We start from the raw sequence: 25,785 nt of genomic DNA, 5'->3' as shown, positions 1-25,785 counted from the left end.
GTTTTTTAATATTTAAAATGAATGTTTTTTCATTGTATAGTTTATACTAATTGATTAAGTCTATAATAGAAATGAAAAAGAGATGAGATTTGTGTCAAATCTTCAGAGGAGCATCTAGATGATCAAATTCTCCTTTATTACCTTTAGAACCTGTTCACCTGTAACACAGAACAGGAACGTTAGTGGTCCTTTATATCAGCAACAATAATCTACAGAGTAAAAGTACACTAGTCTTGAGGTGTCCAGTGTTATTTCTAAATGATTATAAGATTATAAGGATTATGGTTTAAAAGTAAGTGAAACATTCTTAATATGGCATGAATGTTATGAATGTTAGTATCCCATCTCTGCCTCATGAAGGCTTATCTTAAAGCAGCTGTAATAAACAGGCCGTGTTTCAAAGTGGATGTGCCCTGCAGTGCCAATGTGTGCAGTTTGGAACACAGCAGGAAATCACTCAGGTGTCACATCATGTCCATCTGCCTCTCTCTTCTCTTTGAGACTGTGATGATTGGCTCTGTCTGGTGTGGTTTCTTCTTTGGGCAATTAAGTCGGAAATCTTCATCTTCTTTCTGGAGAGCTCAGAAGGTTTTGCTGTATTTTAATGGCTCTGGCCTACAAACCAACACCCTTACTGGCAGATCAGACACAGGAATCCATCTTGGATGCAAGAACCATCACTAGGTGAAGTGGCTGTTCCTTTCTCTTTCCTTTGTATTGTCAATGCAGAGTTTTCTTTCTTTCTCCCTTATTAGAGAACTTGGTTTGTCACTTGCTGGAGGGTCAAGCAGCTGGTATATAGATGGAAACCTGGATCTTATTTTGGCCCTATCCATATCCTATCCTCTCTCCTTATTGGGCTGCATATGTTTAATGTGATTTTCTAAAAACTTGCAGACCAGGGCTTCACCTGGGTTCTCTTTGGCGTTCCCCTGTAAGGGTGTATACTCACTGGTAAAAAAAAAAAATGGATTTAGAGGGACTCCTTGCAGGTGGACATGGCACTGTTATTCTCAGCCCCCTGCTGAGCTTTACGAGAGGAAAACCCTCTAAAGGTATGATGGGTACATAATATCCAACTGTCCTAACCCTGCATCAGCAGAGGATATATCTTTCCAAAGTGGTGTATAGACCAGCGCCCACCTGAGCTCTTGTCAAACCCTGTTTTGTTCACTTTTGTGGCATAAGCCTGGTTTGTTTTCAACCACCCTTTATAACTAAAGGAAGACAAGCATAAAATGTAAAACGTGTACTAACCTGTACTTCAGACAGCACGGATAAAAGGCCCCATGGAGATGGAGGCGATGTCATGGGCGTCCACTGATCTACCAGCTCTGTGGTGAGGGAGATGATGTCTGGAGTTGCATTGCTGCAGATATTAGATTTGTTAGTTCCAGGACCTCATTTGACACATCGACACAATACCTAAAACTAAGCAGAAACCCTCTATACTGGATCTCTAAATCACCATGAACAGATGAAGAATCTTGCTGTGATCATATACAATATATAAACTGTGTCATCACAATTCTTTTTAAACCAGACTAAATCAGGATTGCTGCTTGTGCTGGCTGGGATCCAAAACGGGGACTGTGACTTGTCTTAGTACTAATGTGATGACCGTCCAGCAAAAAGGCTTAAATCTAATAGCACTGCCTAGCTCAGAGTTGGGGAATAGCATTATCACTCCGACTACCACAACTAGGGCAGTTGGTAGAATCCCTATGTGAGTCCCGAAACTTAGCATAAAATTATGAACACTCTTGCATATTACTAAGCCTTATGTTGGAAACACTTGAAGATTAGCTTTGGATCAGAAGGTAATCTCCTACCGTTACCCCTACACAAAACTGTTTGATTAGATGTTGTGTGAAGTTGTGTGAACCTACCACTTTACAGTTGTCCCGCCTAAGACAAAGATGAACACGGCAGTGGAGGAAAACCTTGGCGTAGTTGCTGTAGAAGGCGAACATCCTGAAGGAGAAACGTCCAGTTTTGGAGACGCCGTTCTCAATCATTTCTACTGTGTTATCCTCTGGATTGGGACACCTGAAAATAAGTTAGACATTTAAGGTTTACAGTAACATTTAGGTTGTATGTGCAAGGTTCCTCTGGACATAAAGAGCAGGTATCAGAGTAAACTAAACTTGTTAAAGTGGAAAATCAAAGATTATTAGTAAACATCTCTGTCCAGCTCTGATATTTCTCCATCGTTTACTCATTTCTGGTGGGCAATATCATTTTTTGCTCTCAATGATTTGTACAAATTAAAAGAAAAAATGTTTGGACAGTAGCTTAAATACAAATAAAAATAGTGAAGTGTGATAACAAGCAAGAATATGAGCGCTTGGTGTCCATTCTTGACCATTATTAAACATTGTTCTGGTTGTTTTTGTATCCTTTATATATATATATATATATACTGTATACTGTATATATATATATATTATATTCATATACAAATAATCCCAGTCTGTTGTGATTAACATTTAGAACTACTGTCCCAACATTTTTAAATGTGTGTTTGTATGTACATGGTTTAGGAACAGTTATTTACTTGTTAGTGATGAGATCCCAGCGGACGGTATCATTCACATCATTCGTAGGAGTGGCCCAGCATGAATCCATCACTGTGGCTATCTGCCTGCTGTCCACCCCCTGAACATAGACCTCAATGTAGATCCGCTGGTCCACCTCTATGTCCACACTACCGTTGTAGGGGTGGGAGAAAGCGGCGTCCTGGTAAGGTATCATCCTGACCTGGTACATGCCCTCTCCGGCTGGAAGAGTCTTCCGCACAATGCTTTGTAAATGGTAAACCACATACTCATTAGTCAATGATTAGTCAATATGCTGTAATAGTTGTACCATTAGCAATATTTTAACTTTTTATTAGCAATTTGTTTTCAACTGAGGGATGTTTATGAAGTGCAGTGTGGAAAATGTAGTGATGTAGGTGCTAGGTGGTGTTGGTGGTCCTTCTGTTCTAATTTATTTCAATCACTGACTTGACTTTCTTCTACCCCAGATCTCTGGACCTTCAGTGGTTTCATACTTCAAATGTGACCCCATAATGTTGAAAAATACTGTATGATGCTACTCACTGGAAACTATTAAGCTAGAAAAAAGGCAAGAACATTGCTTGACTGGAGCACCAGTTCACCAGGGCTGGTTCTACATATAGGACTTGTGTTATAAATGTACATTTATATACTGGCAGATCATCAATAATAAAAGCACCTGTAAGCAAGGGTGTGGCCGAACCCCCTGAGACCCATGATTAGAAAGGGTGTTTGGTTGATTTTCATTAGATTTCTAAATAAATGGAACTGTAGTTTATCTGTACCTCAGGATGGGATTTAACTCTGTGTCCATGGTGATTGTCTGACTGAGCTGGTAGATGCAGGCGAAGCGCAGCTCCAGTACTTTGTTTCTGATAACGGTGGTTGTTGTTGAGTTCATTTCCCCCTGGATAACGTTCTCATAGATGAAGTGGGTGCCATTGGCCTGGAGATATTGATCAGTGAAAAGGTTGACCCCACATATAGAGTAAAAACATATTCAGGTTCTTTAAATCCATGACTTGTGTAGGTTAAAATCATACCGTGAGATTCGTGCCACAGATGTGGTCGTCATTATCAAAATGGAACACCAGTCTGCCATCTTGGATCGTTCCCATGCAGCTGGGGTCACTCATGTGAAGGCTGTTTGCCATAAAACCAGCTTCGAATAGCTGACAGCGGGACAGAGACACGGTGCCGGTACTGCTCTCACAAATCTCTGAAGAGTCTGGAGAGAAAAAAAAGAGTAAATGGTTAAGGGGGGGAAATGGCAAATAATTGGAGTATGTTTTGTCTTAATCGATCAACGTGTCCCAAAATGTACCATAGGTCTCTGGGTTTGTTTTAGGACTGTTCTCATTACAGAAGCAGCCAAAGGCGCCATTTCTCTCCCCACACCATTCATTCTCAGTGCAGTGCAGCTCCTCACAGGGGTCCACCGTCGCTAAATTGAGTAGCCAAATGTTAAAATATACAAATATACTGTTAGACATAATTTGGAGCCATAAGAATAAATAGAGAGTACTCACGGCATGATAGCTCAGTGCGCCAGTCTGGTATCTGGAGTTCCATCATGGTGCAAGCGATCTCATAAGCCTCCACTGATGGACAGAGCATGTCTCTGCCTGAGTAAGCACACAGGTCATACACACATGAAGTGTAGTAGGTTTTAGGGTTGATGTACTGATGGCACTGCTGGAAGGGTCCACTGGTGTTGGTGATGATGCTACAGAGATCAGAATACTCTTGTCTGAAGGGGCAGTCTTCAGAATCCCTGGTCTGGTCATTGGCACCACATCTAGACAGAACACAGCATAAATATATAGATACACAGACAGACAGACAGATATCCCAGATATTTGTGATTTCTTTATTACAATCACCCTGGGCTGCTGGTGTCTGATCTCCAGCTGTTGCCAAAGTCGTTATCGTTGGGTGCAAATGTTCCATTGGGCATGGTCTTGTCATCTGCAGGATCCCGATTATTGTTGCCACACATTCCACAGACTGATCCACGGTAGCTGGGGCCCAGTTTTACCACAAGTGTCATACTGCCATCGAAGTAGACCATGAGCTCACTTGATGCATTCACGACCACAAAGTTCTGCTCTTGGTAGATCTCTGCAATTTGGCCAAGCTGAACAGGAAGTGAGTCCGTGTGATTCCCATCAACCTGCAAAAGAACCCCGCCAAAAAACTGTAGTAAAAGAATAGGAATCAAATATAAACTTCCTGAATCTTAGATTAGAGCAGTGGATCTCAAACTTTTTCAGTCTGCTCCTTCTTAGTGGGATGATTAGCGGGGGTTTGTGTAGTTTTAGTGTTTAATGATTATGAATTTCCTTAATGATCATGAACTGAGTAGATGAGTTTAACAGTGAATATCCTCGAACAAGTGCAATACGTAAAATAATCTATACTAATCTCTTTTATACCCACAGCTTTTATAATTGTATTAACTGTGCCTAATAGATCCCTTAGATAACCTTATCGGAAATAGATTATCAATCATGAAATGCTAGACTGTACAATGAAGTTTGTGTGCACTTAAAGTGTGTGACATGTTTCTTTTGCCGTGTTAAATTATGTGCTAATGAGTGATCTGAGAGTGTGTATTTTAATACGTGTGTCCTGAAATGAATTGTATGCTCACTGTGGTGTTAGCGTGTAGAGTCTAGTGTCGTATGGTTTACATTTTCATTTACATTTTCAGCATTTAGCAGACGCTTTTATCCAAAGCGACTTACACAATGAGCGGAACACGATGAGCAATTGAGGGTTAAGGGCCTTGCTCAGGGACCCAACAGTGGCAACTTGGTGGTGGCGGGGCTTGAACCGGCAACTTTCTGCTTACTAGTCCAGTACCTTAACCACTGAGCTATCACTGGCCCTATGGTTGTCCTCTTACTCCATTTTTATCTCTGGGTTAAGCCAGTATGCTGTTTTTATCGGCTTAATAAAGTTTTCTAATGTGTGAATAATTCCATATATTCACCTGGTTATTATCGTGATTTACCAGACCTTCCTGGGTTAACAAAGGTGGTGGCAGCGCTACGCTACGGTATTAGAAGGTTTGCCTAGAGACATTACACTGGTGGCAGCGGTGGGATTCTTTTTTTGGTAACCTTTGGGTCCAAAATGAGTGAGTCGGAAAGATCTGAGTCTGTGGCCCAAAATTCAGCTATACAAGCTGTACCACGCCCCGCATTTATGCCGGAAGCTTTCGATGGCCTTACTGGTAGTTGGCCCGACTGGCTTGGACAGTTTGAACTGGCAGCAGAGTTAAATGGTTGGGAGGACAACCTAAAGTTAAAGTTTATGATTCTGTTACTGAAGGGGAAAGCTAGGGAAGTGTTTTTGGGATTGCCCAGTGATGCTAAAGAGAATTATGTTCAACTAAAAACTTGCTTAGAGAAGTACTTGACCCCGGCTGCTAACGCAGAAGTGGATAGATTAAATTTTCATAGTTGTAAGCGTTCTCAGACTGAGTCAGCTTGTGAGTTTGGTAATAGAGTCAGGAGGATGGCCCGGCGGGCATTTCCAGGGGTTGATGGGAAAATTGTTGACATGTTGGCTAAGGATCATTTTGTTACTCATGCTGGAAAGGGAGATATACGGGTACAGCTTAGGTCAGCTAAACCTGAAAGTCTTGAAGATGCTATTACCCTGGCTACAGAGTTAGAGGTTTTAAGGGGTCTAGAGAAAGAGGATGTGTTGGCCGAAGCCAGGGTACGAGGTGTACAGGTGGCAGGTGAATCACAAGTACCAACTGGTGTGTTAAATAATGTCCTAAGTGCCATAGATGAGTTAGCTAAAGAGGTGCAAGAGTTGATAGAGGAGAGGGGTGCTCCATCTAATTTTGGCCCAGGTAATCGGCCCTCTAGGTTAAGGGCTCCGGATCTTCAGAATAGAAGGTGTTGGCAGTGTGGAGAAACGGGTCATTTAAGGAGAAACTGCCCTCATCAGACGGGAAACTAGAGCGAGTGGGTGCACCGGGCTGCTCACTCACCCTTCAGAACCCCGTTAGTCAGCCTTCATGTGATAATACGGATTTTGGGTTAGGATTTTATATAGATGGTTATGTTGGGGACAATAAGGTTAAGTGTCTTATTGACACTGGAGCACAAGTTTCCTTGATAAGCAGCTGTCTTTTTGAAGTATTAGGACTCCAGTGCAAGGATTTATTGCCATATTTAGGAAAAGTACGTACTGCCAATGGTGCCCTGTTAGATATCTTAGGGACATGGGAGGGATCGTGTTCTTTTGATCATTTACATCTGAATCATGGGTTTTTAATAATAATAATAATACATTTTATTTATATAGCGCTTTTCAAGATACTCAAAGACGCTTTACATAAGACAAATAATCAAAACAAATACGTACATACACCATACAAATCATAGTACAAAATCAAAATAGTACATCAACATCAAGAATAATTAAGATAAAAACAAAGAGAGCAGCATAAGACAGTTCATTAAAAATTAGCTAAATTATGAGAGAGAACAACAAATATAGAACAATTTCTTAAAATTAGACAGAAACAGGACAGATTTACATGCAATCAGGAAACTGAAAACTTTATAAGTTTTAGGATCTAGGACTTCACATTTCTGTCGTGATCTAAGTATAAAAACTATTAAAAAGAATAGCAAAAATAAAAGCATTTATTTTGTGTTGTTACAAGTTAAATGCCACTCTGAATAGATGAGTTTTGAGAAGTGACTTGAATTTGGACAGGTCAGGACAATCTCGTAGGTGTTTGGGGAGAGCATTCCATAAAGATGGAGCAGCTATGGAAAAGGCCCTGTCACCCCAGGTCCGGTGCTTGGTCCTAGAGGGTATGGACAGTAGGTTAGCCTCAGAAGAGCGAAGGCTACGGGAGGGAATGTGCTGATGGAGCAGGTCGGTGAGGTAGGATGGGGCCTGATTATGGAGAGCTTTGTGAGTGAATAGAAGAATTTTGAATTGAATGCGTTGAGCAACGGGAAGCCAATGAAGTTTTTGTAGAACAGGTGTAATATGATCACGGGAGCGAGTATGAGTAAGGAGGCGAGCAGCTGAATTCTGGATATACTGAAGTTTTTTTAGGATTTTGTTAGATGTACCATAAAGGATGCTATTGCAATAATCAATTCTGGATGTAATAAAAGCATGAATCAAGGTTTCGGCGGCAGAAAAGGAGAGTGATGGACGTAGACGTGCTATGTTTTTTAGATGAAAGAAAGCAGTTTTGGTGATGTGATTTACATGGCGGTCAAAAGAGAGGTTGCTATCAAAAATTACACCAAGATTTCGGATGTTAGAAGACGGAGACAAAGTGTCATTATCAATGGTAATTTGAAAATTTTTTGTGGTTTTTGCCAGGGTTGTAGGACCTACGATGATCATATCTGATTTTTCACAGTTTAATTTGAGGAAATTAGCTTTCATCCACAATTTCATTTCAGTGATGCAATTTGTCAGAGTGGAGTGAAGTTCAGTATTAATGGATTTGGAGGAGATGTAAAGCTGAATATCATCAGCATAGCAGTGGAAATGTAAACCATGCCGACGTATTTTTAGTTTGTAGAGACCTCAGCCAGTCTATTCTTTTGGGCACCGACTTTCTTTCTAGATTTGGGGCAGTAGTGGATTTGCAGGCCCATACTTGTGTTTTGTTGGGTAAGAAGTTACCGTTAATTGGAAGTTTGGGTAGAGGGGAAGTAGGAAAATTAGTAGTAAAAGATGATGCCCTGATACCTCCTCGTTCGGAAATGATGTTGACCGGTGTGGTGTTGGGACTTGGGTTTGATATTACATATGGTCTTATCGAACCAAGTGAAGTCCTATTGGAGCGACAGGATGTGATGATGGCTCGTTCCATAAGCCGGGCAGAGAAGGGAGAAGTCCTTGTTCGGGTGATGAATGTCTCTTTGGAGCCCATAGAGTTGAAAGCGAAAATGTCCCTTGGTTCGTTCTCTCCTGAGGTGGAGCTTTGCTGTCAGCGTGTTGAGGAGAATCCACAAATGGCGGCTTCCCGCCACCTGCTGGAGCAGTTATTGGAGAGTTTGCATATTTTTGATAGGGGTTTGGATGGGGACCAGCTGGAGGCGGTAAGGAAACTGGTACATGCTAACATGTCAGTTTTTAGTCTAGGACCTCATGATCTGGGACGTACCCAATTGAGTTTGCATCGTATAAATACTGGCAATGCCCCTCCTGTGAAGCAAGCTCCCAGGAGGGTTCCCATACACTTGCAAAAGGAGATGCAGCAAGAAGTTCCGAGTATGCTGAACCATGGGGTTATTCGTCCTTCGCATAGTCCGTGGGCGGCCCCCGTGGTACTTGTGAGGAAGAAAGATGGGACCCTTCGGTTTTGTGTTGATTACCGGAAGTTGAATGAGGTCACTGTAAAAAATGCTTTCCCTTTACCTAGGATAGATGATGCTCTGGACTCTCTTGTGGCAGCTGAGTGGTTTTCCACTTTGGATTTAGCCAGTGGTTACTGGCAAGTGGAGATTGATGCCGAGGATAGAGAGAAAACAGCTTTTGCCACCAGAACAGGTCTATTTGAGTTTAATGTTCTCCCCTTTGGACTTTGTAATGCGCCAAGTACCTTCCAGAGATTGATGGAATTAGTCCTGGCAGACTTACAGTGGACTACATGTCTTATTTATCTGGATGATATAATTGTTTTTGGGAGGACTTTTGAAGAACATCTGAGTCGGTTACAGGTTGTGTTGGGGAAGTTACAGGATGCTAATCTGAAGGTAAAACCAAGTAAGTGCCAACTTTTTGCAAAAGAGGTGCAGTACTTGGGGCATATTATTTCCCCTAATGGTGTTATGACTGATCCTGAAAAAGTCTCTGCTGTTAGGGAGTGGAAGGTCCCCCAAAATCAGTCGGAGGTGCGTAGCTTCCTAGGATTGGCTTCTTATTATAGGAGGTTTGTACAGGATTTTGCCACTATTGCAAGACCACTCCATAAGCTGACAGAGAAGGGGGCTAATATGGTGTGGAGTGAGCAGTGCCAAAATGCTTTTGATGAATTAAAAGCACGGCTAACTACAGCCCCCATGTTGGCTTTTCCAGATCCCGATAAACCATTTTTGCTGGATACGGATGCTAGTGATGTGGGCATCGGAGGAGTTTTGTCTCAAATGGTGGATGGGAAGGAGCGAGTGGTTATTTATGCAAGTAGGGCTCTGAGTAAGGCTGAGAAAAACTACGCTACGACTAAGAAGGAGTTATTGGCAGTAGTTAGATTTATGAAGCAGTTCCGGCATTACCTTTTGGGGAGGCGGTTTACATTAAGGACAGATCACAATTCGTTGAGATGGCTTCATAGTTTTGACCAGCCTGAAGGCCAGATTGCACGGTGGCTTGAGCAGCTGGCCTCCTTTAAGTACGATATAGTGCATCGTCCAGGGAAGAGCCATGGGAATGCAGATGCCCTGTCAAGAGCACCTCTCGAGCCAAGACCTGTGGTGGGGCAAGTATTTGAAGACCAAGAAAGTGACTATTTAGGGTGGGATTGGAGGTTGGAACAAGCTAAAGATGGCCATCTTCAAAAAGTCAAGGATTGGGTGGAGGTGGGTAGTCAGAGGCCTCCAGAGGAGGTGAAGCAGGATCCCCAGCTAAGAGGGTATTGGAACATGTGGAGTTCCCTGTTTGTGAGAGATGGGGTATTATGGAGCCAACAGGGGGGTGTTGGTACTGTTGATACCTGTGAGCGAGTGGTTGTCCCTAGAGAGATGGTACCGGAGCTACTACACATCTTGCATAACTCAAAGACAGGTGGTCATTTGGGAAAAGCCAAGTTAAGGGATAAAGTTAGAACACGTTTTTATTGGCCAGGTTGGAGTAAAGACGTGGCAGATTGGTGTGGAAAATGTCAATCGTGTGCGGTTTATAAGACTACTGGAGCAGAACCGTGTGCACCTTTACGACCTATGAGGGCTAGTTATCCTTTTGAAAAGCTGGGTATAGATATAGTGAGACCTCTGCCTGTCACTGTAGATGGCAATAAATACATCTTAGTTATTGCTGATTACTTTAGTAAGTGGTGTGAAGCATTCCCTATGAAGGCACAAGATGCTGAGACTGTGGCAAGGGTGGTGGTAGAGCAGTTCATTCTTAGGTGGGGCACCCCTCGAAGTATTCATACAGACCAAGGGAAAAATTTTGATTCTGCGTTATTTCGAGGAATTTGTGAGTTATTAGATATTCATAAAACTAGGACGACCCCATACCATCCCCAATCCGACTGATTAGTGGAACGTTTAAATCGGACGATCACAACTATGTTGTCCATGTTTGTAGAGGCTAATCAGAGGAACTGGGATGAGCTTTTGCCCTATATGATGATGGCCTATAGGAGCAGTGTTCAGACTAGTACTAAATTTTCTCCTTATTATGCAGTTTTTGGAAAGGAGATTGTGATGCCATCAGACCTCTTGTTTAACATGGAGGTTACAAAACCAATTCAGTTGGTGGTTATGTAGATGAATTAGAGGGGAGATTGCGATCAGTCCATGCTGCTATTCAGAAACATCAAGAGTCTGCGTCTCGGGGTCAGAAGCAGTTTTATGATTTGAAGGTGCGGGGTCCAAAGTATGAAGTGGGCGACCGAGTGTGGGTGCGAGATAAAGCTAGGAAGAAGGGGAGGTGTCCCAAATTCCAGCGACATTATAGTGGTCCGTATGTTATTAAAGAAGTTATTTCAGATGAACTTCTTAAGTGATCAGGACAGGGGAAGCCTTGGTTTGTTGTACATTATAACCGCCTCAAGCCTTGTACACAGTGGTCTTTTCCAGGCACAAGGAGAGGAAGAGAAGGAGCAGCAGAATCTTTGGGAAGCGGTGGAACTGGATCGGCCTCCAGGCACTGTTCTGACCAGAGAGGTTCTGATGTCCCTGTTACATGTTGGGTGGCGCAAAGGCAAAGAACTCAGAGAGGGATGCCGGTGAGTGCGGTACCTGAGGGTCCCGGTTCAGATCATCCAGCAAGTGGGCAAGGCTTCCCTTCCTCATCAGTGGCGGGACGAGCTAGTAGTCAAGAGTTGGATGGGGCTGGACTACGTGGATGCGAGCCAGGACGCGAGCCAGGACGCGAGCCAGGACGCGAGGGTCCAAATGGGCCCCAACCAGTTGCAACAGAGCCGGCTGCCTTGGAAGGACCACCCTTATCCCGTGCTCGGGGACTTTTACGGACCACAAGAGCCCCTTTGTGGCAAAGGGACTATGTGATGAGGTAATGGTAGACCCGGGGACGGGTCTCATGATGAAGGGGGGGATAATGTAATGAACTGATTAAATTAAGAGACTGAGTAGAACGGTGGGGCGGAACCTGTGCTGATTGAAGGTGAGCAACACGGACACTATAAAAGGTCGGACTCTTTGGGGATGGAGGGACTTTGTTTGGAGCAGTATGTCGGCCGACTGAAAGACCGATTAACGTGCCGGAGCTGGATGAAGGGGGATTCGCAGAGTCGATGACGGGTCAGCGAGAACTGTTAAAAGAAAAGACTGTGAGACGCTGGTGAAGAACTCTTGCGAGTTGGTGGCACGGTGAGGTTTCCGGACCACGTGAGACGCTGTGTTGAGGCTGGTCGCGGTTATGGTGCCAAGGCTTCCAAACTTTTAAGAATCCAGATATCGGGTCAGTCTGCTCCTTTTTAGTGGGATGATTAGCGGGGGTTTGTGTAGTTTTAGTGTTTAATGATTATGAATTTCCTTAATGATCATGAACTGAGTAGATGAGTTTAACAGTGAATATCCTCGAACAAGTGCAATACGTAAAATAATCTATACTAATCTCTTTTATACCCACAGCTTTTATAATTGTATTCACTGTGCCTAATAGATCCCTTAGATAACCTTATCGGAAATAGATTATCAATCATGAAATGCTAGACTGTACAATGAAGTTTGTGTGCACTTAAAGTGTGTGACATGTTTCCTTTGCCGTGTTAAATTATGTGCTAATGAGTGATCTGAGAGTGTGTATTTTAATACGTGTGTCCTGAAATGAATTGTATGCTCACTGTGGTGTTAGCGTGTAGAGTCTAGTGTCGTATGGTTGTCCTCTTACTCCATTTTTATCTCTGGGTTAAGCCAGTATGCTGTTGAATAATTCCATATATTCGCCTGGTTATTATTGTGATTTACCAGACCTTCCTGGGTTAACAAAGGTGGTGGCAGCGCTACGCTACGGTATTAGAAGGTTTGCCTAGAGACATTACAAGCCTGTTTTGCATGGCACATCTTTTCAAAACGGGGTTGCAGGCTTGATACTGCCACTCTCAAATCATGCTCAATGTTGAGCTTAGATCTGTACTTTGTTTTCAGTGTGGCAACAGCAGACAAGCCAATTTCACAGAAATAGGATGTGGCAAAGGGAAGCAGAATGCCCATTTAGAAGGGCAGAAGCCCTATTAGTGGATGTTCCCTCTCCACACCAAGCCAAAATTCACTCAGTGTCTGAGCTGTAAACCTCAGTCTTAGGGTGGAGTCAGATGTAATCTCGATGAACTGTTCCTCTTCAGCAGAGCTGAAATCAGCAGGAGCTGCTGCATTAAATGGATCTCTCACCCAGTCATACTGAGTACTGTTGTTTGGGAAGTATTTTTGAAAGAATCTTCTCAGGGAAAAGATGTGCTCCTTATGACATGGAATCACTGTGGTAGCTTCAGAATCACAAGTTTCAGCAAATTCATCCAGATTCTGCCCCACATTTCGAGCTTTCGAGTGAATGTGCTGATCTTGTCTGCCAAATGAGGAAGGTGCTTGTCTCTACCTTGAAGCTGAAGATTTAATTCATTCAGCTTTCCAAATATATCACTGAGATAGGCCAGTTTCATCAGAAATTGTTCATTACTAAACTTGCTTGCAACTTCGTGCATACGTTCTTCTTCCAAAAACACCTGAATTTCTGCTCTAAGCTCAAAGACTCGTGACAACAATTTACCTCGAGAGAGCCACCTAGCCTCACTGTGAAACAACACAGCTGAATGTTCAGCTCCCATCTCCTCACAAAGTGCGGAGAACAGCCGTGCTTTCAGGGGCCTTGTTTTGATAAAATTCACCACGCTAATAACATCTGTCAAAACGTTGTTTAATTCGGGGCTAATGTGCCTGGATGCCAACGCTTCTCTGTGGATAACACAGTGCGTCCATTGCTTGATTAATGCCTGTAATCCCTTCCTGTTCCCTGCCATGGTCTGTGCACCATCCGTGCAAATGCCCATACAGTTCTCCCATTTCAGCCCATGTTCTGTCAGGTAACAGTCAAGAAGCTTAAAGAGCTCATCAGCTGTCGCTCTAGTTGGGACGCACTTGCAAAACATCAAATCCTCACACAGTGTCTCTGATGTGACAAATCGAACATAAGCAATAAACAAGCAGTCTTTATTGCTGTCAGTAGCCTCATCCACTTGTAAGGCGAAACGTTTGTCTTTTAGTTTTTCAGTGAGCTGTTCTTCAAGATCATTTGAAATGTCGCATATACGTCTAGCAATTGTGTCATTGGACAGAGGGACAGTCTTTAATTTAGCAGCGCTTGCATTATCAAGCATAGTTGACACCATATCTACAGCTGCGGGGAGTATGAGCTCCTCTGCTATTGTGTGTGGTTTTTTGCACTGGGCAATTCTATATGCGACTTTGTATGAAGCCATTAGTGCTTTGTTGTTTACTGATGCAGCTTTTACAAAGCGAAGTTCCTGCTGACGATATTCACTAAGTTTTTTCTGAAATAACTCAAGTGGCTTATTGATGTGACCGGGGTGTAATGTCTCTAAGTGTCTTCTTAATTTGCTGGGTCTCATACTATCAGCTGCCAGAGTTTTTAGACATAAAATACAAACTGGTCTCTCCTCCTCTCCCACTACATTCACTGGGAACCCAAGAGCAATATAAGCTTCATCATATTTTCTTGACTTAGTTTTTTGTTGATTTCTGTCACTAGTTCTGTATGTCTCAGAAGCATCATCTGTTTTTCTTTTCGTCCCTGTGAAATACCTCTCCATTTTGTAAATCTAATTCTGTAAATTCTGACTCTCGGTCGGAATGTCCACCGTGAAAAATATTCCGACGTTAATACATTGGTTCTGCGCTTCATTTACCTGACACGCCCCCCTGTCATGCATCTGTGTGTGTGTGTGTGTGTGTGTTTGGGGGTGGCGCCACACACTTTGAGAAACGCTGTGCTAACCTGAAAGTACGGTTTGTTTATTGTCCACCGTAAAAAAAGCTTCTGACGTTAAAACATTGGTTCCTCGCTTAATTTCTCCGCCAGTCAGATGCGCATCCTCTGTTATGCCCCACACTTTGAGAAACGCTGGATTAGAGTATCAGTACCTTCACGTTGTGGTTTAGTCCAAGGGTGATGTGTTTCTGCTCTCCTAGATAGTTCAGCCACACATCCACTGCAGATACGAAGGACACGACGGTGCTTCCACGGTGCATGTTGGTCGCCACCACACGGAATTGTAGGCCATTGGCAGCCACATACCCACAGGTCTGAGAAATCTCATATGAACACGTGCCCTGGAGAATCAGATTTGAAACATTTGAAACATTTCAAGGCAGGTAAATTAGTAAATAATTTAGCTAGTATGCATCTGTCACATCTGAGGTTGCTGGTTTCTCTCCTCGCCAGCAGAGGGCACCCTAGCCTGAGTAGAAGCTGGCTGGTGTCTCACCAGATCCCAATCAGCGGCCATCTTGGACTCTTTAAAAACCCTGGTCTTTTTTGGGACTGGTGAAGTATCATTGTGTACACCACATTTACAACCCCAATTCCAATGAAGTTGGGACGTTGTGTAAAACATCAATAAAAACAGAATACGATGATTTCCAAATCCTTTTCAACCCATATTCAATTGAATACACTACAAAGACAAGATATTTAATGTTCAAACGGATAATCTTTTTTTTTTTTTTTTTTTTGCAAATATTCATTCATTTTGAATTTGATGCCTGCAACACATTCCAAAGAAGTTGGGACGGGGGCAACAAAAGACTGGGAAAGTTGAGGAATGCTCAAAAAACACCTGTTTGGAACATTCCACAGGTGAACAGGTTCATTGGAAACAGGTAAATGTCATGATTGGGTATAAAGGAAGCGTCCCCGAAAGGCTTGGTCGTTCACAAGCAAGGTTCACCACTTTGTGAACAACTGCGTGAGCAAATAGTCCAACAGTTTAAGAACAACGTTTCTCAACGTGCAGTTGCAAGGAATTTGGGGATTTCATCATCTACAGTCCATAATATCATCAAAAGATTCAGAGAATCTGGAGAATTCTGTGCAAGTAAGCGGCAAGGCCGAAAACCAATATTGCTTGCCCGTGACCTTCGATCCCTCAGGCGGCACTGCATTAAAAACCAACATCATTCTGTAACGGATATTACCACATGGGCTCAGGAACCCTTCAGAAAACCATCGTCAGTGAACACAGTTCGTCGCTCCATCTACAAGTGCAAGTTAAAACTCTACCATGCAAAGCGAAAGCCATATAACAACAACACCCAGAAACGCCACCGGCTTCTCTGGGCCCGAGCTCATCTGAGATGGACTAACGCAAAGTGGAAAAGTGTCCTGTGGTCTGACGAGTCCACATTTCAAATTGTTTTTGGAAATCATGGACGTCGTGTCCTCCGGGCCAAAGAGGAAAAGGACTGTCCGGAATTCCATCTACAAAGCTTCAACAATTAGTGTCCTCAGTTCCCAAACGCTTATTGAGTGTTGTTAAAAGGAAAGGTGATGTAACACAGTGGTAAACATGCCCCTGTCCCAACTGTTTTGGAACGTGTTGCAGGCATCAAATTCAAAATGAGTGAATATTTGCAAAACACAATAAAGTTTATCTGTTTGAACATTAAATATCTTGTCTTTGTAGTGTATTCAATTGAATGTGGGTTGAAAAGGATTTGCAAATCATCGTATTCTGTTTTTATTCATGTTTTACACAACATCCCAACTTCATTGGAATTGGGGTTGTACATTAAACTCTTCGTTTCTTACCTGAGAGTGTGCTACAGCTCCATCAAAGGTGTAGTAATGGGGATCACCCGTGACCATGCAGGAGGACATTTGGCTGTAGCAACCAAGTCTGCCATTCCGGATCGCACATTCCTGGGTGGGGCTGCAAGAGGTGGAGATGCAGCGCAGGTCATTGGAGGCAAAGCATTCACAATGCTGGGAGCATTCCTGAGTCCAGAACTTCTCACCGATCTGCAAGGCCAAATCATAATGGATTACTGAAAGTACACCATTGGACTTGGTTTGAAAAAATGTCCTAAATGCATTGAAAACTCACATAAAAATAGAATCCATCATACAAGCAACCACACTGCTCCACCGGCTCACAGAGGCCTCCACTTCTCACAAAGCCTTCATTACAGAAGCAACCCTCTGTACAGGTCCTATCACATATGGCATCTACACTGCTGGCACAGGTATGCCCACAGTCTGTACCACACAGTTCGTAGTGGCTGTTGTCGGGACAGTATAAAGCTAAGATTCGAACACACAAGTAAGGTAGAATATATTAGTTTGTCATGTACGCTTCACAGGGGGTACATGTTTCTTTATATGGTTGTAACTGTACTCAGTTTCATTCCAGGTTACTTACGACAGGTGGTGTTCACTCTCCAGGGCAAAATCACAACGTTGGCAGATTGGCAGGTACTAACGTAGGTTTCAATGGAACGACACAGTACGTCATTACTGAAGTCAGAGATGCAGACATCGAAGACACAATTATCAAAGTGGGCCTGAGGATCCACGTAGGCATGACAGAAGCTCAATGGACCCCCAGAGTCTCTAAGGATCCCACACAAAGCCTCTGCCCTAGCTTGGTCTGAACAAGGTGTAGGATCTTCTCCTCCGTGGTGGCATGTTGTGTCGTTCTCAACATTCCAACTGGCTCCAAACTCTGTAGCTGAGGAAGCCAGCTCTCCAGAAGGAGTTAGGAAATCATCTTTTCGATCATTATTGAAGTTACCACACAGGCCACATGTTGCTCCACTGTAATTTCCTGGTACAGTGATGGTCGCCATGTAGGAACCATCATAACTCACAGTGAATCCAAAGTCAGTTGTAACATATGTGTACGGTCCACTGGAGTAAACAGACACCCTGCCAAAATCTAGCAGGACAGGGAGGTTCCTGGTGACACCGTCAATCTAGTGAAGGACAAAAAAATTTAGCAGACTTGTATATGTTATATTGTACGTTATGGGTCATATCATGTTTTACTTACGTTAGCTGTCCCGTACGCGTTCTGTGAGAGGAGAACCAGATGGCCTGAAACATTGACTGAAACCTCAACAGTGATTGACACTGGGAGGCCAAACCATGGTTGATTTCGTCCGATGACTTCAAAATACGGTAACCCCTGAGTATCATTACATACACTCGCCAGTGTGTATCTGCATGTGCCTTGGAAGTTGAACCTTAGTCCATCAAAAGAGGTGTAGTGGGGGTCCCCTGAAGCATAGCATGTGGCATAGGGTCGAGGATGGCAGCCATATTCTCCTTTAACGATGCTGCATGTTTCATACTTATTGCAAGACGATGGGCTACAGGTGACGTAACCTGTGGTACCACTACACTCACAGAAGGACTGGCACTGTTCTCCCGACCAGAAGCGCTCCCCACCCTGCCTGTAGCGACCCTCGTGAAGGCAGCCACAGCCCACTGGAGGAACACACTGGTCTCCACTAAGCAGTAGACCATCATCACACTGGCATCCTTCCTGGCAATGTTGGGTGCACAGAAAAGGGAAAGATAGACTGGGGCAAGCTGCAGGGCAGGATGTACCGCACGCCTCATAGTGGCTATTTGCAGGGCAGGAGAATTCTTTAATAGAGGAATAAAAGGTCATTAGTGAACTATCTAAGCCAAAATAAAGTCATGAACAAATGTGTCTGAGCTAAATCTTGTAGTACTCACCACAGTTAGTGATGTTTCTCCATTCTCCTACACTGATACCGCTTTGCTGGCAAAGTACAGCATAACCCCTCAGGGCTTCACACAGGGCCTCTCGAGCACCCCCTGTCTGTCTCAAATAATGGGTGCACTCCTCAATCCAGTCCTGTGTCTCCAGACTGCTGTGACACTGAGCAAAGGGTCCATCGGGTGAAGCCAAGATGCTGCAGTGCTGGTCGAACTGACTGCTATTCTGATAATACCCCTGCTCCCAGTTATTATCGGACTGCACACAGTGGGCAGAAAGTGACCCATCTCGCCAGCTATTCCCAAACTGTTGTGTATCATTCAGAAATTCTCCAACTGGGCTGTAGAACTCATCTTCAGGGTTTCCATTCAGATTCCCACAAAGACCACCAAGAATCCCAGTATAGGTGGTGGGTGCAGTGATTCGGATTAGGTGTGGCCAGTCAGCTCTCACGGTCACCCCAAATGACGTTTCGATAATGACGCCCTTCACACTGCTGTGGTAGATGAGGATTTGGCCTGAGCCAACACTGAATGGTAGTGCAACCTCCTGACCATCAACCTAAAGGTCACAATGAATATTATCAAGATATGGGTTACTTCTCAGTATGCCTAAATAAACATATACAGTGGGGCCAAAAAGTATTTAGTCAGCCACTGATTGTGCAGGTTCTCCTACTTAGAAAGATGAGAGAGGTCTGTAATTTTCATCATAGCTACACTTCAACTATGAGAAAAAAAATCCAGGAAATCACATTGTAGGATTTTTAAAGAATTTATTTGTAAATTATGGCGGAAAATAAGTATTTGGTCAATAACAAAAGTTCAACTCAATACTTTGTAACATAACCTTTGTTGGCAATGACAGAGGTGAAACGTTTCCTGTAAGTCTTCACCAGGTTTGCACACACTGTAGCTGGTATTTTGGCCCATTCCTCCATGCAGATCTCCTCTAGAGCAGTGATGTTTTGGGGCTGTCGCTGGGCAACACGGACTTTCAACTCCCTCCACAAATTTTCTATGGGGTTGAGGTCTGGAGACTGGCTAGGCCACTCCAGGACCTTGAAATTATTTTTACGGAGCCACTCCTTCATTGCCCGAGCGATGTGTTTGGGATCATTGTCATGCTGGAAGACCCAGCCACGTTCCATCTTCAATGCTCGCACTGATGGAAGGAGGTTTTGGCTTAAAATCTCACGATACATGGCCCCGTTCATTCTTCCCTTAACACGGATCAGTCGTCCTGTCCCCTTTGCAGAAAAACAGCCCCAAAGCATGATGTTTCCACCCCCATGCTTCACAGTAGGTATGGTGCAACTCAGCATTCTTCTTCCTCCAAACACGACGAGTTGAGTTTTAACCCAAAAAGTTCCATTTTGGTTTCATCTGACCACATGATATTCTCCCAATCCTCTTCTGGATCATCCATATGCTCTCTGGCAAACTTCAGACGGGCCTGGACATGTACTGGCTTAAGCAGGGGGACACGCCTGGCACTGCAGGATTTGAGTCCCTCTCGGCGTAGTGTGTTACTGATGGTCCCTTTGTTACTTTGGTCCCAGCTCTCTGCAGGTCATTCATCAGGTCCCTCCGTGTAGTTCTGGGATTTTTGCTCACCGTTCTCATGATCATTTTGACCCCTCGGGATGAAATCTTGCCCCAGATCAAGGGAGATTATCAATGGTCTTGTATGTCTTCCATTTTCTTACAATTGCTCCCACAGTTGATTTATTCACACCAACCTGCTTGCCTATTGTAGATTCACTCTTCCCAGCCTGGTGCAGGTCTACAGTTTTCTTCCTGGTGTCCTTCGACAGCTCTCTGGTCTTGGCCATGGTTGACTGTTTGAGGCTGTGGACAGGTGTCTTTTATACAGATAACAATGTCAAACAGGTGCCATTAATAAAGGTAACGAGTGGAGGACAGAAGAGCTTCATAAAATAAGTAGTTACAGGTCTGTGAGAGCCAGAAATCTTGCTTGTTTGTTATTGACCAAATACTTATTTTCCACCATAATTTACAAATAAATTCTTTAAAAATCCTACAATGTGATTTCATGGATTTTTTTTTCTCATTTTGTCTCTCATAGTTGAAGTGTACCTATGATGAAAATTACAGACCTCTCTCATCTTTCTAAGTAGGAGAACTTGCACAATCAGTGGCTGACTAAATACTTTTTGGCCCCACTGTAGTTTAATATAATTTAAACATGGACAAGCCTACCTGTGCCTTTCCTCTTTCTTTCATCTCTACAGAGACCTGAGATCCCTGTGCCTCAAACCTCAGCACCCTAGAAAAGTCCTGAGAGACTGTGGGCACCTTCTTTACTGTCACTACAAAATGAGGTTGTGACACTGGTCCCATTACTCTTGAAAGGACGAGTTCACAGGCTCCTGGATAACTGAACATTCGTCCATCAAAGGTGTGATATGTGCCTAGTCCTTCAACCAAACAGGTGGAATAACCGATGGGTCTGCAGCCTCTTACACCATTATGGAGACCACACATTTTCTGTGGACCACACTGGTAGGGTTGGCAGCTCATTACCCTGTTGCTGCAAGTGCATTGTCTGCCACAGTCCTGGTCTAAAACCACTGACCGACCATCAGCATAGTAGAGACCTTCGAATGTGCAGCCACAGCTGCTTTGTGGAACACACTCTCCAGCACTGAGAACATATCCTGGATCACAGATGCAGCTCTCCCGATTTTGCAGGGGGCAGTTGGCAGGTGCAGAAGGGTCACTGCAGGTTGCTGGGCAGCTTGTTCCCTGGGACTCAAAGTGACTGTTTGCAGGGCATGGGATTTCTGGAGGGTAATGGTAGGTAAAAAGTTAAAAGCCTTATTGCTGGAAGAACGAATGCATGGTTGTAACAAAAAAGTGAAATACTGCTTACCACAGAATCCTTCTCTCCTCCAGTATCCAAGTTGTACGCCATGCTGCTGACATTGGGCTGCATACACATTGAGTGCCTGGCACAAGGTTGGCTGGTATCCACCAGTCACACACAGATCATAGACACAGTTCTCCATGAAGATCCCGGGTGACACCACTGAGTGGCAGTTGGCAAATGGACCACTAGCATCCATCAGGATGCCACAATTGTCTGCGTTACTATAAAGGTTTCTCTGATCTACGGTACAGACACAATCCAGACCCGAGCACTGTGGAGACTGACAGGTTTCATCTGTGTCCCCATTTACCTTCCAGGAGTTTGCAAACTCCACATCTGAGCTCAAGATCTCTCCTGAAGGTGTGCGGAAGTCATCTTCTGAGCGGTAGTTGAAGTTGCCACACAGGCCACATGTGCCATTTTGGTATTCATAAGGCACACTGATGGTCACATAGGAATAGGCATCATATGTAACAACCAGGCCGAAAGCTGTACTGATAACTACAGAGAAACCAGACTGGTAGACTTGAATGGCGCCGCTGTGGAGGCTGAATGGTGTTGTTGTGAAGGTTCCGTTCACCTGAAGAGATACAGTGAGATTTATAAATCAAATGAATACAAAAGCAGATAAAACTGACTAAGGAGGTTAAGGGATACTAACCATGGCCTCATATCGATGGTCTCGTACCAGTTCCAGTACTTCGTTGTACACAAATACCCTGACCAGGCGTGTCCATGACACATGTGTGCTACCCCGATGTTCGTTCTTTCCTTCAATGCGATAGTACGGCAGTCCAACACCACAAGCCTGAACAGACGGATATTTTAAATCATATTTTTTCATAAGTGGAAAATTTTAAACAATCATTAATGTATTTATGATGAAAACACTTTGGGAACCTCAGAGAGGACGTAGGTGCAGGTTCCTTGAAAGTGAAAGACTTGACCATCGAAGGTGTAGTAGTGAGGGTCACCAGCTATGGTGCAGGTTTGGCGTGGGATATTTTTGCAGCTATACTGAAGAGCATCAGGACGGCAGGCTTGAGAGAAGCTGCACGGCGCTGAGCTGCACTGGAGACCCGACCGGGTGCAGGTGCATCTTTCCTGGCAGGTGGCATCAGTCCAGAATGAGACGTTCCGAGGCACAGTGTCGTCTGATAAGATAAAGTAGTTCAGTTAGATCTCAGTGTGATACATGCTGATGTTTGATGGCTTCTGAAGTGACATTACTGTTAAATTGGCATCCTCTTGATCCTTGATCCACATGGAAGGCCCATCTGCCCGAGACATTTACATTGCTGCTGTATGTAAAAACTGTGTAGTTATATTGAAGTGACCCAGGGATTAAGAAGTAGAAGCTGGAGTCTTCTGTGTCATAACCAGCCTAGAAATGACCAAAAATAAAATAAAACAAATTAACATTGTAGATTTTTTCCTCCCTCCAGATTAAATTACAATAATATCACAGCATTATGTTTACCTGTACAGATCGGTTTGTTGGAGCAATCTCACCATAGTTCATCAATATGAATGATCGAGCTCCGTTAGAAATCAAAACTGCTTGGAAAGACGTTTCCTAAATATATCAAGGGACAAAGTGTCAGACACTAATTAAAGACCTGTTTTTCCACATTTTTAATAAACAGTTTAAAAATCACATTATAGGTTAGAAAAAAAGTCTTACAGTTCGACTGGTTGGGTAGTAAGCTACTTTACTCCATGTTGCAACAAAGACCCAAGTAGCGCTGAAGTTCAGCTCTGGAAAGTACTGATTGATGTCTTGGGTAGCTCGAGTGAGAACGTCGCCTGAAGTGTACTGCTGATATGAGACGACGCCATTTTCACGATTGTCAAGGTCTGTCCAAAATGGAGCAATGAGGTCGATTCCACCATATCCAGGAAACTGGTACGGACTGTAGCTGGACCACGGCTGAATAAAGGTCAGGTGTCCATTGTTGTTTACCTACAGATTAAAGCCAAATTTCAGTTTATATGTTTTGGAAGCTTTCTTCTAATCAGAGTAGCTCACCGTCAAGAATAGTTCATGAGGTTCTAGAAGCATTAGATAAGTCTTCGCATCTTGGCCTACCTGATTTAAATATCTACCTGGATAAAAGGTAAAATGTACTTACAAACATTATGTTGTGGGATTTTCCAAAGTATGTAAACGGTCGTTGAAGAGCAATAGCAAGTGAACTTCCATCATCCATTCGTGGATTGACTGTGTTTCCAGCTCCAAATGGATAAAAGTGCCCTAAAAGGAACCGGATAACATGAGCAGGCTAGAAGTAACTGCTAAGCATATGCTTTTATTTGATGTTTTTGTTTGATTTTAAGACACTCTGCCATCTCTGTTTTTTAAAATACATTTTAAGAGACAAGATCATCATTTAGAGATCGACTAAATGTGGCCAAGTTTAAAAAAAAAAAAAACGTCTCAAAGAAAATCCTGACTGTGTGTCCAGATTATTTTTATGGTTAACATCTCAGCACCTTAAACTACATTAATCCCGCACCAATAATGAGCTTCCAAACATACCAGTTATGATAAGTATGAGAACTCTTGATCTATACCCTCAAATGGTGCAAGAAACCCCGGATAACCAGCTGGCATTATTATTGTAAATGCACATCTGGCGGACTTGCATGTTTAGTGTGGTGTGTAAGTCGGTGAGTCCTGCAAATATTATCATGATAGGTGTCCAACCTGGTACAACCCTGCACCCGCTGTTTGTGGCTGGTAAAACTGGACCAAAGCATGTTTTTGGTAAAGCATATATGAGCCTGATGGTTTTATATATTACCCCAAACATTTGGACAAACACAGTGTGTTAAAGCAGGACACTGACCCAAAACCCAAAATCAAACTGGTTTAGGACGGGCTAAACTAGGCTAAACTTGAGAATTTAAAATGGACTTCACTTGGTCCTAACATCAACTATATCAAAAATATGTGGACTAACAAAAGTGGTTAAACTTACCAGTTCTGTCAGGTGGACTGGTCGAAGATCCAGCCACAATTGAACCAGAAGTGGCTGATTGAGGTAAAAACATATAAAAGTTCTATTTAAAATCTATAATAAACTTCAGGAAAGATGTTAAATTATTAAACTTTCTTTTAAACTAAGGAATCTGTGTTTTAATTATTCAATCACATGAAACACAATGTTATAACTACTAGTAATAATAATCCTTGAAATAATGATGAATTTATTTTCCCTTTTAGAGATTATTTATTACATTTAGCATTACTTCACTATTTTAAATTTTTTCTCAAAGGATTTGTAGTCTGTCAGGTTTAGGCAGCATCACTATATAACTTGGTGAGTAAAACCTCAGTTTTATAACTCAAATTTGTTCACGATTTACATGTTCTTCAGTTATCAAGGTTGTCAGCATATCACATTAAACTGCTTCCTACCAAGGCTGAGCTGCCACTTGACTCCAATTAAAACCTTTAAAGGTTTAAGGAGCCCTGGAGTAGATCTGGACAAGCAGCATTATGATTCTAATGCACTTCTGGTTGACTTTCATGTTCAGTGTGGTGTGCAAGTCGGTGATTAGACAAAATTACGAGTCCTGCAAATATTATGATGACAAACAAACTAAACTAAAATTCTGTAAATAAATACATTTGTTTGGTCACGACAACTAGAATTAAAGGTAACACATTCAAACCCAACAATGCTGTAGCTACTGTCATTATATACCGAGGCTGTTTTATTGCCAGTAAAACTGGAGCATAGCAAAAAATTACATCAAATATTTTTGGCATAATAGACAACACCTCTAATATAGACCTGCAGAAAGAGGTTGGGGTGTTTAATGTCTTTGATCAGTAAAGATTAGTGTTAATATAGGAATAATGAACTGTGTACGTTTTTCAAAAAACTGATCTCAAGTTTCCAGAAGCACGACAAAAAAACTCGACTCCTCAGATTACCTGTGACTTGTGCTTCCACCCGTCCACCTATAAAAGAAATAAAATTTCACTTTAATGATGAGGAAAGATTCAAAAGTGTATAGTTAAATCTACATGTAAAGTATTGATATGTATTTATTTTAGAGCTCACTGTTCATGATGAGCAGTAGTGTCACACACAGAGCGAGTAAACGTGGCATCGTGAATCACTGTCACAGCTACCTAATAATGAATAACATGGTGACGTTTTTACATTTACAGTATCTGTTATTTATAAAATATATTAAACGATATACAGTATATATACAGTACAGGGTGTGTATACTACAGTGCACGTTTAACAGCAAGTACAGGACACAACAGTGTAAATGACAGTAAATGTAACAGATAATATCAAATAGTGTTTATGTGTTTAAGTATCTAACAGTATACAGTATATATCAATAACATATAACAAATATATA

General features: G+C 42.8%; 1 protein-coding gene across 1 annotated transcript; it reads right to left on the bottom strand.

Moving 5' to 3' along the window:
- On the bottom strand, positions 1–25,479 carry LOC134302519 (alpha-tectorin-like). Its single transcript, XM_062987643.1, has 25 exons — positions 25,473–25,479; positions 25,343–25,369; positions 23,532–23,653; positions 23,084–23,362; positions 22,880–22,975; positions 22,630–22,783; positions 22,300–22,553; positions 22,061–22,207; positions 21,403–21,979; positions 20,730–21,313; positions 18,504–19,068; positions 17,812–18,410; positions 17,182–17,734; positions 16,867–17,063; positions 16,572–16,781; positions 14,906–15,094; positions 4,445–4,734; positions 4,091–4,359; positions 3,886–4,005; positions 3,605–3,789; positions 3,347–3,507; positions 2,558–2,803; positions 1,890–2,049; positions 1,258–1,369; positions 1–158 (listed from the first exon to the last, which is right to left on the bottom strand). Exons 1-24 carry the CDS (start codon positions 25,477–25,479, stop codon positions 1,265–1,267), a joined length of 6,096 nt encoding a protein of 2,031 aa, XP_062843713.1. The 3' UTR covers positions 1–158; positions 1,258–1,264.
- Positions 25,480–25,785: the final 306 nt, after the last annotated feature.

This window comes from Trichomycterus rosablanca, chromosome 2 (assembly GCF_030014385.1).
Source record: "Trichomycterus rosablanca isolate fTriRos1 chromosome 2, fTriRos1.hap1, whole genome shotgun sequence".
In the NCBI taxonomy this organism is placed as follows: Eukaryota; Metazoa; Chordata; class Actinopteri; order Siluriformes; family Trichomycteridae; genus Trichomycterus; species Trichomycterus rosablanca.
This window is presented reverse-complemented; position numbering and strand designations above follow the sequence as displayed.

Bases quoted from the DNA above. Each gene is read 5' to 3' on its own strand.
- LOC134302519 (XM_062987643.1), bottom strand. The intron at 23,654-25,342 runs GTAATCTGAGGA...GGTTCCTTTTAG, and splicing joins GGTGGAAGCACAAGTCACAG to GGCACTTTTATCCATTTGGA. The intron at 2,050-2,557 runs GTAAATAACTGT...ACTTATTTTCAG, and splicing joins TGGGATCTCATCACTAACAA to GTGTCCCAATCCAGAGGATA.